Source organism: Clytia hemisphaerica, unplaced genomic scaffold (assembly GCF_902728285.1).
Source record: "Clytia hemisphaerica strain Z4C2 unplaced genomic scaffold, Clytia hemisphaerica genome assembly, whole genome shotgun sequence".
Lineage (NCBI taxonomy): Eukaryota > Metazoa > Cnidaria > Hydrozoa > Leptothecata > Clytiidae > Clytia > Clytia hemisphaerica.
In genome coordinates this window covers 2,418,883-2,430,081 of record NW_027103968.1, presented here as the reverse complement: position 1 = coordinate 2,430,081, position 11,199 = coordinate 2,418,883, and the positions used below count along the sequence as shown (strand labels likewise).

At 34.0% G+C, this 11,199-nt stretch overlaps 1 protein-coding gene across 1 annotated transcript; it reads left to right on the top strand.

The window, feature by feature from the left end:
- The first annotated feature begins 494 nt into the window (after positions 1-494).
- Positions 495-3,871, top strand: LOC136810509 (uncharacterized). The gene is made up of 4 exons (XM_067067087.1): positions 495-623; positions 823-1,150; positions 1,910-1,983; positions 2,843-3,871. The coding sequence occupies exons 1-4, from the start codon at positions 575-577 to the stop codon at positions 3,112-3,114; spliced, it is 723 nt and encodes a 240-aa protein (XP_066923188.1). The 5' UTR covers positions 495-574; the 3' UTR covers positions 3,115-3,871.
- Positions 3,872-11,199: the final 7,328 nt, after the last annotated feature.

The window sequence follows — 11,199 nt, the reverse complement described above, 5'->3', positions numbered from 1 at the left end:
ATGATCCTATCTCCCATTCATTAAAAGTTCCTTGTCAAGAGAAAAAAAGAAAACTCATTCATAGAACTAATTGATTGACGGATATATTAACACAGTAAAAAATAAGCGAAGAGAAAAAGTTAGTCGATACTCTATGTCACCATCAACATCATAAACGACGACGAACGAGATAGAATTCTACACATTTTAATTGCTTGTGAACGAGAACGCGTTTATACTGTGGTTTTTGAGAAGAGTTCAATGACGTTATAGAAAGTAGATTCTTTTAGCATAAAGTTCATCTTTCAGTAGCCAGATACCAGAAAAATAGAAAGTCATTTTTGTTTGGAATCGAATATAGTTGTGTCATTTTTGAATCGACTTTTCATTCAGTAGCAAAATGGAAAAATGATAGAAAGGTTTTAACATCGTAAAGCATGGCCAGGTAATTTGTACCTTGCAGACTGGGTGTGGAGTTGTGTATTTGTTATTTTTTAATTTTTTCTTCTATTCTCAGATTAAAGAAAGAAACATTAACAAAGCAAAAGAAAAATAATTTATCTATTTCAAGAAATTATTAAACAATTAAATTATCATGGAATCTTTAATGAACTGCATGGTTGTTTGCACTTGCGCTGTTTTAGGTACGTATTATTAACGAGATTTCAATATTTATATAGGATTTTAAAATATATTGAAGTTAAAAGAAAAGAGCTTTGGCCATTCCACTTTCGAATGAAAAAATATCCGGAGCAAGGGACACTTATACTGTAGCGTTAGTTAGAAAATTTTATACTTGAATCTTCAAAATGATGATTAAAATTTACTTTATTTTATTCATAGTATTTGCAGTAAGCCCTGTTTACACCAATGATAATGTTAAATGCGAACTACGAAGGGTTGTTGAGCACGTGGTTGGTGATAGTGGAGAAGCTGGAAAAGCAATTGAACTTTTACAATGTATGGGGCCTTATATGGAGAAACAACGTTGCGCAGCTACTGAATGGGATCTAGTGACTATCCCCAGTCCTGACACAAGTAGTGAAAAATTATTTTCCTATAGAAATCATACTAAATGCGCAATGAGATGTTCAAAGAATGGCTCAGGTCGATCAAGTAGAATTTGCAATGATACTGATAAATATTTGATCGCATGTCCAGCAGGAGCAAAGTGAGTTCTCTTTTTTTTTATAGTGAATATATACTTTTGGACCTTTCTTTCTGTAATTCGATCTTCTTAAAATCTTATGATTCGAATTACAAAGATTCTTTTAAGACCTTACAAGCTGAGGGTCTATCGTTTTAGATTCGAATTATTAAGTGAAAATTTGTATTAGATTTGACTACCTATAAAAAAATTGAAAAGTTTCAACGGTCAAGAATACTAAATGACATCCTGCTAAGATGACCAAAAATCTATAAATAAAAAATCCCTGCTAATTGAATATTATTCACAAAAACGAGACAAAACTGTATCATTCTAAAAAGGAATATCACTTTGAACAGTTTGTTAAACAATTTCCTTAATTCTACACCCAAACTAACGTCAGAACAGAAAAAGGAACTGATAGAAAAAAACTTCAAATCCGGTTCATCAAAAGATGGAACGGAAAGTTTTACTTCCATATGCTAGTCTAGCATCAACCTATTATATTCTCATTAGTTAAATTACTATGCAATCAATTTGACGACAAGAGCTAATTTTCTTCTTTTTTGTTTGACTATGTTTTGTTGTTTTTTGCGCCAGTGCGAAATGTAAAAATCAGTAAAAATGACTACAGCTAGACTAAACCTAGAGCTTTTTACCAACACTGTTAGTATAAAGATATCATAAAGTATATAGAGGGCTAAATCAATCTAAATGCAAATCTTCATAAAAGCTTGTACCTCCACTAAACAAAGACTTACTTTCTCTCTTTTTCTTTCTAAGGTGGGACTTTAGAGAAGGAAAATGTTACAACGATTTGAGTCTTGAATGCAGCAAAGGAGGAAATGATGGATCAGGTACGTTGTTTCAACACTCATTAAACATTCATTTAAATAAGATGGACGTTGTTTTAACGTCTTTACGAAATCTGTTAAAATGCCTTCAAGAAAACATAAAATTTCTATGGAATAACATTATTATAAGGATTGACATAAACAATGCCATAAATTTTGGACAAGTTCATATCCTTTGTCTAAAAGTAGAAAATACTAAAAATACCTATATCAGCATTTTCAAAATTCTTAACATGTACATGATGCAATATAGAAAGTTCTCAATGTGGGTCATTAAAAAGCTACAATCGGTAGATTTGACATAAAATATATTGGCTAGCTTTTGGAAAACAGAAATTTTTTAACATGATGCAAATTACTAAAAATAACCTTTTAAACGATCACGTTTTTTGGTGAAAAATGAATGCTAACATTTAATCCTTTAATTTGTTTACTTTGAAACTAAAATATTCTGAAAAAGTTCCTGTTAATCCTTAAGTAAATATTGATTAAAAATTCTTTGTGTTGGAAAACGTCAATCGAACTTTTAATGACTTTTCTTACGAAGTGAAAACACCCATTCATTCACGAATTTTAATGACTTTCTTTACGTCGAGTAAACTTTTAAAAGTTCATTCAAGAAAAATGATGAGTCATGTACTAAACTGATGATTTCTGAAACCTGAGCTGAAATTTATTGACTGGTTTTTCAAAAATATCAAAACATATTATAATACAATAATGCAATAAATAAAGTTAAGGCTGAAACATGAAAAAATATTGTAAGTCAAAATGATTGATATAAATAACAAATACAGTTTTAATTAGTTCAAAATAAAGAGAATTTAATTCTAATGACACTTTTTTTATTCTTTCTTTATAGATAACTCAATCCCTTTATCAATGTTTATCCTTGCAATGGTTGTGGAGCTTATTGTTGTAGTTGTCGCCGTTTTCTTGATCAGAGATGCATGCAAATACCACCAAAATCGTGAATCTGGTGTTTTCTATAAAACTAGTGAATACGTTCGATCACTATCAAGTGGTAGACCCAATGAAGGAAACATAACGTTACGAAAAGACCGCTCAGATACTGGCTCCGAATCATTTTTACCGCACTATAGTACAAGCAATGGTAAAATAAATCATGTCTAGGAATCAAGAGATGTTAGACTTTCGATGCAAAGAAGGGAAGTTTGAGAATGAAATACCACATATGGATGCGGTGCCTCAAAACTGGAAATACCACCAATAAGTCTCATAACCTGTGGTAAAATGCAAATAATAAAATAAACTTTGAAAAACTCAAAGCTCAAAATGTTTGTGCTGTATATACAGAGAAAATCTATTAGGCTGGTCCAATAAGGTTGTAAAATTTCATAATACAAAAATAACCACATACAAACACACAATGGTATAAAACAATCTTGATATTATGGAAAAATATCATTAATCTAGGATATTATACAGTAATATCAAAAATACTATTTTTATAAAAATATGAAATTAGAAAAAAATTGTTAAGTTTCAATTTTTAGGGATATAATATAGTAAAAAAACTCAGATTTATCAGAGTTAAAAACAAAGTATATTATCAACTTTATTTAGATTTACATAATTTATTGTAGATGTTTACGGTAAAATTGGGGAAAGCTGGAATTTTTCACAATACTTGAAAAAGTACTGATAACATAAAATATGTTTTTTCGAAATATAGAAAAAAGTTTTCAGTTTCTGTTGATTTTTATGTTTTACAAGATAGTATTATCTAATTTAAATCTTTTATTATTATAATGTTTTTTGTTGGATTGTACATAAAATTATTTATTATTGTTCAGAGAAACCAAAAATTATCGTTTATATAGTTTACAAAATTAGTCCAATGTAATTGTTAAAGAAAATCTTTCAAATGAAAATGAATATTTCTTTCAAACTATTCTCTAAGAGTGACCTATGGCATGTTTTATTTTTATCTTACTAATGGCTCTAGACTAGAGTCTACCTTCTAAATAAACTTTGCTTTCTGACAATTTTTGATGACGCTGAGTAGCTGCAGAATTTTTATAGCCTGTATGAGGTGATTTAAAAAAAAGATATTATCATAACATCAGAGTAACAAATATAGTTATTTGATGTTTTTTAGAGAAACAAAATAATTTAATGACAAGATTAATACTTTGGGAATAAACATTTTATAATACTAACAATCTTTGTTTTTCTTTGTTTTTGTAATTCAAAATGGGAATAAAGTGTAAAAATGAGTCAACAATTCTGCAACAGAGACCATGACAAATGATTGGAGAATTAGAGAGCGCCCACCGCCAAACAACACACAGCCCAAATATAATGAACAAATTCATCACATGTGATGCCATGCACTCCACTGTGATGCTGCCAATTTCTTTTTTTTTCATTTTTGAGGAAGGTAAGTTTGGGGAATGTTGAAAATGGTACCAAGATTTAGCTCATGAAAGCTGCCAGTCATATTTACAAACTTTGAAAGCCCTGTACTTGCTATAGTATCAACTGCAATTGAAGGCAAAGGTAAATTTCTTTGATCTTGGACTACCTTATTGGAACTAATTTTCACGGGAATTAATTTTATTGTTTTTTGTGGTTTTTTGTTAAAATTGTGAAAATTAATTCCCACAATATACACGAAATACAATTTTTCCAATTTTATCGAAAAATTTGAAAAATCCCTACTGTAGGAAAATGAAAGAATTTTGTCCAAAAAAGGGCAAAACCATGAAAATTCAAACCCGCGAAAATTCCAGAATGAATAAAACCGCGGAAATTAAAACCCGCGAAATGCAATTTTTCAGATATTTTTTTCGACCGCGAAAATTAGTTCCCGGGGAAATTAGTTCCAATGAGTTATTTTCTTTTGTTCCATAGGACTATTTAAGAAAAAAATAAAGCTCAAAATCGCACAGTCGACAGTGAGCCGGACTGATATTGAGAAGAAACATGACATAAACAATTTAAGATTATGCAATCTTTTTCAGATACCAGCGACCAGGGCTGAAACTCATAAAATAAAATAAATATCCAAATGAAAATCTGGATACATATCATTTTATGTTTTGTCAAATTTACTTCTTACAAAAGTTGGAAAAAATGGAAAAATGGACCACATAAGAAACAAAATTCTTTTAGGAAAAATTGGGTCCTATCAGAAGAACTTTTGACAAAAATTTTAGTTTTTGAAGAGAAATATATTGAAAATCAGGAAAACATTTTATACATCAAAAATCTAAAATGAGCGAGAAATACAATGTGGAAATGTGTTAGACACCTGTGGCACACCCCCTTCTCACAGATACACTGAGACCCCTTCCCACTGAAAAAATTGGCCAAAATATCATCCCAAGTGAAAAATTATTAATTACTTAATTTTTGCCCCAGCTGCTGCCTGAAAATAATCACATGAGCTAATCCTCACTGCAAAAGATTGTGCTATATGTGTTCCATCTCCACTGAAAATTCTGGCTTGAAAACATTGGAATTCAAATCCCCAACCATAAAAAATAAGGGAATATCAACCCCCAACGAGATTTAGTAATTTTCGAGATTTAGTAATTTTCGATCGCGAAAGCCCTTACGGTTACTTTTCGTTTAGGAGATTTTTAAATGTACATAGACTTGAAAAAAGAAAAATATATCATCATCATCATTAGTCTGTTATTTTTTACCCCCACTCTGGCTGAAAAAATCCTTCTGCACCGGGTCTGCGAGAAGGGGTGTTGTGGCCCTGTCAGCCTTGAGCCCTGTCAGGCAAAAATTTGATATTTCCTAAACGCCAAAACAACCTATCCTGCCTGAAGAAATGGTGGAAATGACCAAACCAGCCATTCCCAAAGAGTACTGTAAGTTGGTCTAATTCCGACACCCTTCTTTAGAGAAAGGAATATTTTATGAAAGCTTGAATCACTGATTGAAAAAGGATTATTCCTCTCTGACCACTAAGCAAAGAAAAACAGTTTCAACCTATCTATAAATTTCAGCTGATAAAAAGGGTGTCGGAATTAGAGGAGGAATGTCGACATTAGACTAAGTTACGGTAACAACCAAACAAAAACGTGTTTCTTAAAGACCAAAGACAAAAGAAAAGATGACCCTATACACAGAAACAATTTTTAGAATTCGATGAATTTGCCTTTCTTTCAGGTAATTTTTTCAGATGATTAAAATGTAATGAGAGAAATGAACAAAAATATCTTACATAGTACTGTTGGTGTTGCCTTCTTGGTGAAGTGAATGAATGCTGTCGTGTTTGAGTTTGTGACATATAGTCTGGTACATGTAACCTGAGATCAGATTGTGAATGTTTTCTGCACACCACGCTGAAGCTCTAAAGGGATGTGTGAAAACATAACAATCTGACGAATATGCAATCTCGGAATCGTAGGGACCGCGTTCGTCTAAAAGGACTGGGAATGACAACAAAGTTGCGCGATTGTGTTTATGAATAGGGCGCCGTATCAGTTTTTATTTTTCCGGCGCACAACAAGATTCTTGTTGTAGAATTTTCCGCGGAAGGACTATTTTCCTCAGATGTATAATTTTCAAGCGCCTTTAGAGGTTTACCGTGCGCGTAAGAAAATTAAGAACATCTGTTATCAGGTTAGGTACATGACGCTCAGCTTAAAAAATTCGAAAATTTTCGCGCTCAAATTCACGTGGTTTTGTGTAACAAAATCTGAAAACATATGGGCGGTCTTTGGCTGTCCAGGCAAAAATAGGGGGGGGTTTCATGGTTGGCGGAGGAGCGGAATCGACCCTTTTTTCGGACGGAGTGGCGGAATTTGGCGAAAATTTAGACGGAATTACGGAAATTGGGTTCTCTGACGGAGACGGAAAATTAGACAATTTTAGTGCGGAAAAACGGAATTTAGCAAAAAAATTTGCGGAATTTCGGAATTGGTAAAAGATTTTCAAAATTTGCGGAATTTTCGACAAAAATATTGAATTTCAAAGGAATTTTCGGTGACGGAATTTTAGTTCAATTTAAGACGGTGTGACGGAAATTGGAGAAAAAATTGGCGGAATTACGGAATCGGGTACCCCCTGAACCCCCCCCAAAATACACTTTAAATGGGATTAAATCATCAAATAATATACTTAGTTGAATTAAACTTTTTAAGTTGAATTAAACTTTTTAAGTTTCGTAATGAAAGTAAAAATTTAGCTCTCCATATTGATTTGTATGTATCCAGGATTAGTTATATGGTGGGGGCGTCGAGGGCGGATATGGGAGTAAAAATGTCAACGGCAGCCGAGAATAGGAAAATACCCGCGAAAAGCTCGCATACATGTGCATTTGCAAGAAAAATTATGAATGTTGGAATTTTTCGTTGTCTTGTTCCATATATAGTGGATTTTCTTCAGGTACAATAAATTTTGTTTTGTTTTTCTTTATCAAGTAAGATATCTGTTTAAAGGCAAAGATCTTTTTCTTGTGATAAAGTTTTTTTCAGTATTGTTTTTGCTCTTGTTGTCCAACTTCACTTCAGCTGCAAAACTTGACTGGTAGCTCTTAACATATAAACATATCTCCTACTACGCTACTGAACACTTAGAAAGAAATCAAAAGCAATATGCAACAGCAGCTAATCTAAGCCCTGAAAAACCTATCAATTGTGAAATTATTCGAAAAGAGTTTGCCAAGAAGCAACCTTGTTCCCTGTGTGTATCATCATCAGACGTATCATCAGCTTTTTTAATGCTTACTGATAGCGCTATTCTAGATAATACCCTGGGGCATTGTATGTTTTTCGAATGCGTAAGATTACCGTCAACTGATCTAACTTGGGACTATCTGACAAAACATGGGACGGCAATTCGGCCACCATTTCCAGTCAAGAGCAAGTGCAAATTAGGATACCTGTCAGCAATCTCTCCTACTTAGGAGAGTTGTATCCTAATTTGGAGATTTAGGTATCCTAAATAGGAGAGCAGATACTTTGACCTGAATTTTTTAGGTTACTGCTTCGATCCGCGTTTGGAAAACTATGCAAACCTTTTCTTCATTGAGATTTGCACCACTGACCAAAATTTCAAGTAATTTCTCTGGCGTGTTTCTCGAAAATTAACATCCTTAATAATCTGCCGTTCAGAGCCTAAAATTTTGCGAACACGAGCTAAAGATTTGTTTTTCTTTTTACGGAACAGCCCGCTACGGTCCGATTTTCGCGCAAAAAAAGCGTTCGCGTATGCTAGTTAGCACATTTGAGTGGTGTTTTGGGCTATAGTTTTGCATTCCACCAGCCAATGAAATTCAGTACTCAATCTCATTTGCTTATTATTTACATCTTGGAAGTGGTAAGATGGCGCGGATGTCTCTGGTTGGTGAAAATACAGGTTTTTTGGTTTTTAGTATCCTAACTAGCCGTCACCCGGTGTCCCACCCGCTGAGTAGAGTGTTGTTGAACACATCAAAAGCCCTTTGGATGGTGATAGAGGGTAATAAGATTGAATTCTAGGCCCAAAGAACGAAATATTACCACTTATCACTGATCAAAGCTTGAAAAATTGCATATTTCATTTTTGGTGACGTCATTTTGGCCCTAAGTGACGTCATTGAAAGAGTAATAAACTTTTCACTTCACTGAAAGTATTTCTTCCTTGACTCAAAAGATTCTCTTGATGATTTCCGATCCAATAAGGGGTCAATCATTGCTTAAAAAAATCCTTCTTAAACTCCAGATATTGTATTTTTCAGGTTTTGATGGCGTCATCGGACCCAAAATGCCTCAATTTGAATATATTTATTTTTGAAAGTCTCTATATACCCACCCTAACCCCTCCCAACTAATTCCATGTAAAATTTCCGATCCAATGAGGGGTCAACCATCTCCTAACTCCTATCCAATCTTGAGATATCGCATTTTTCCTGTTTTGATGTTTTGTAAAACGCCTAAAAATTCAGCCAAATTTCAAAATCACCGACCTCCCAACCCCTTTTCAAACTCGAGATATCGCATTTTGAAGTTTTTCCCAAATCTGTGACGTCATTGGGTCCCTTTACCCCTAATGTTGTCAACGGTCAATTCGCGAATTTTGGAATTTTTGCAGTCAACGGGTAGCTTATGCCCCAAGGGTCCCAAAAAACAAAAAACGTCAATTATTTCCAAGGGAAAGAGGGTTTTTAAATTAAAAATATACGATTTCTCTTTCGCACCAAGTAGGCTTTTAAATCGAAATATGAAAAAAATTTGTATGGAACACACCCGAATGTCTGGAACGAAGAAGACCAAATTAGTGGCAAAACGATGGCGTGTTTGACGTCACTCGCGCGGCAAGTTAAACACTCGATACTTGTTAATCCCATCAGGCCATAGGCAGTTAGTCACACTAGCGTCTCTCCAAAATGCGTATCAAAGATTAATGCTGCAAAAGCGCTATATCGTTTACTTGACTCTCAACCTAAAAAAATTCGTCGCAAAACTTCTAAAGGGATTCATGAAAAAATAACCCATTGCTTTTTAATGAAATTAACATTTTCAAAAACTTTGAGAAATTGCCTAAAATTTGAGCCATAGATGAAAAAATTTGAGCCAAGCCAACCTTGAAAACTAATTTGAAGATCAACTTCCCAAGAAAAAGTTCTACAGGGGAGACGGAACCCACCTAGATCCGCGCACCGCCGGATAGGCTATTTCCCGGAAATTTTGCCGGACCTCAAACACTGACCCATTTACATGTGCGGAATTATTTTTACTTTAGCGTATAAACAAGGCCTTAAAAATCGAAGCACTGTCTCGGGCATTGAATGATAAAATTTGGTTGGTTGATATTCTGGCTGCTGCACGTTTGCAATCTGTCATTTTGTCTCATTTTAAGTTTTCAAGTTTTAATTGATTGTCTTGGGATCTTGAACTTGATTCAGGTAACTCTCATCCTTGTTGTTGTTGCAAATACATCCTGTAGATGACTGATGTTGTTTTTTCTGAAAGCTTGGTTTCCTAGTGTGACTAACTGGTAGGTGGAGTTATCAAAATAAATTTGTTGTCAAAGAGATAACAGTTAGTGAAAAAACAGGCCAGATATCATCAGTCCCATGTTTCAACCAATCGTCCCAAGTTAGAGCAGTTGACGGTACGTAATTCAAAAACAAAACGTCAGATTTCATTTGTTCCTGGATTTGAAGTCACTGCACTGTAGTGTAGTTTTGTAATGTCAGATTTTTTATGAGGTGTTGTTTTGAGAAGTCCCCCATCTGAGAGGGGAAACTCGCATCAGCAAACACCAGGGTATTCTCTGGCGTCCATAAGTAACGTAAATAAAGCCTGAAATACACATAGACAAGGTTGGCCAAGAAAGTGCAATCACAACACCATGGAAATCAAGATGTTGTTGTTAGAGAATAATGGAGATATAATATGAAATACTAAATATGAAAATACAACAGTCACGGAAATCCTTGCATTTGCACAGGGTTCGACATGCGGAAAATGCAACGGGTCGAAAACGAAAGTGACGAAAAAACCCCGTGCTAATACACGCGATCACTGCGACCCGTTGCATTTACACAGAGTGGAAAAATGTTACACTTGATTATAAAAAAATGCACAGATCAAAATTTTAACATGTAGACAAAAACTTTCTAAAAAGGCTAAAGAATCTTCTAAAGAGAAAATGAAAATGCCATTCGTCTTCGTTTTATGCCATTTTCATCTTAAAGTTGAGATAATTGTTAATTTTTGCGCATTTTGCCTTACACGTTCTAGCTCATTTGCACAGGGTCGGAAAAAATCGTTGAAACCGTTGCAAATGCACACCCCGTGCAAATGCAAGGATTTCCGTGACTGTACAAAAAATGCGTTCTCCCAAACAAATGTAACAAAATTGACAGGGATCGAAGTGAGCTGATTTTTTAGTTTTCACAATGCATTTTTATAAATATATACGATGCATTTGCCGCTATATAGACTAATTTATGAGCCAAATAACAGATTTGCTTGGAGGCTCAAAATATTTATTTCTATTAATCATTTTGCATCGCGATTTCCCTGAGTTTTTAAACTTTTGCTTTGTACATTTATAAAAATGCATCGCGAGTCGCGAAATGCGATACGTTAATTCAAACCCTGTTTGATAGTGGCTCTGTCATCATTTTGGCAATCAAAAGATATTCTGTCAAGAACCTTGTATATATACATTCAAACAACTTTCATCGTAACGCAACGATCTGTGCTACCATTTAGAATTTAGAAAGTAAAAAAACAAAGGGCAGTT

Coding starts and splice junctions, on each gene's coding strand:
- LOC136810509 (XM_067067087.1), top strand. CDS start 575: ATGGAATCTTTAATGAACTGCATGGTTGTTTGCACTTGCGCTGTTTTA. Junction 1,151..1,909: donor GCATGTCCAGCAGGAGCAAA/GTGAGTTCTCTT, acceptor TTTCTTTCTAAG/GTGGGACTTTAGAGAAGGAA. Junction 1,984..2,842: donor AGGAGGAAATGATGGATCAG/GTACGTTGTTTC, acceptor CTTTCTTTATAG/ATAACTCAATCCCTTTATCA.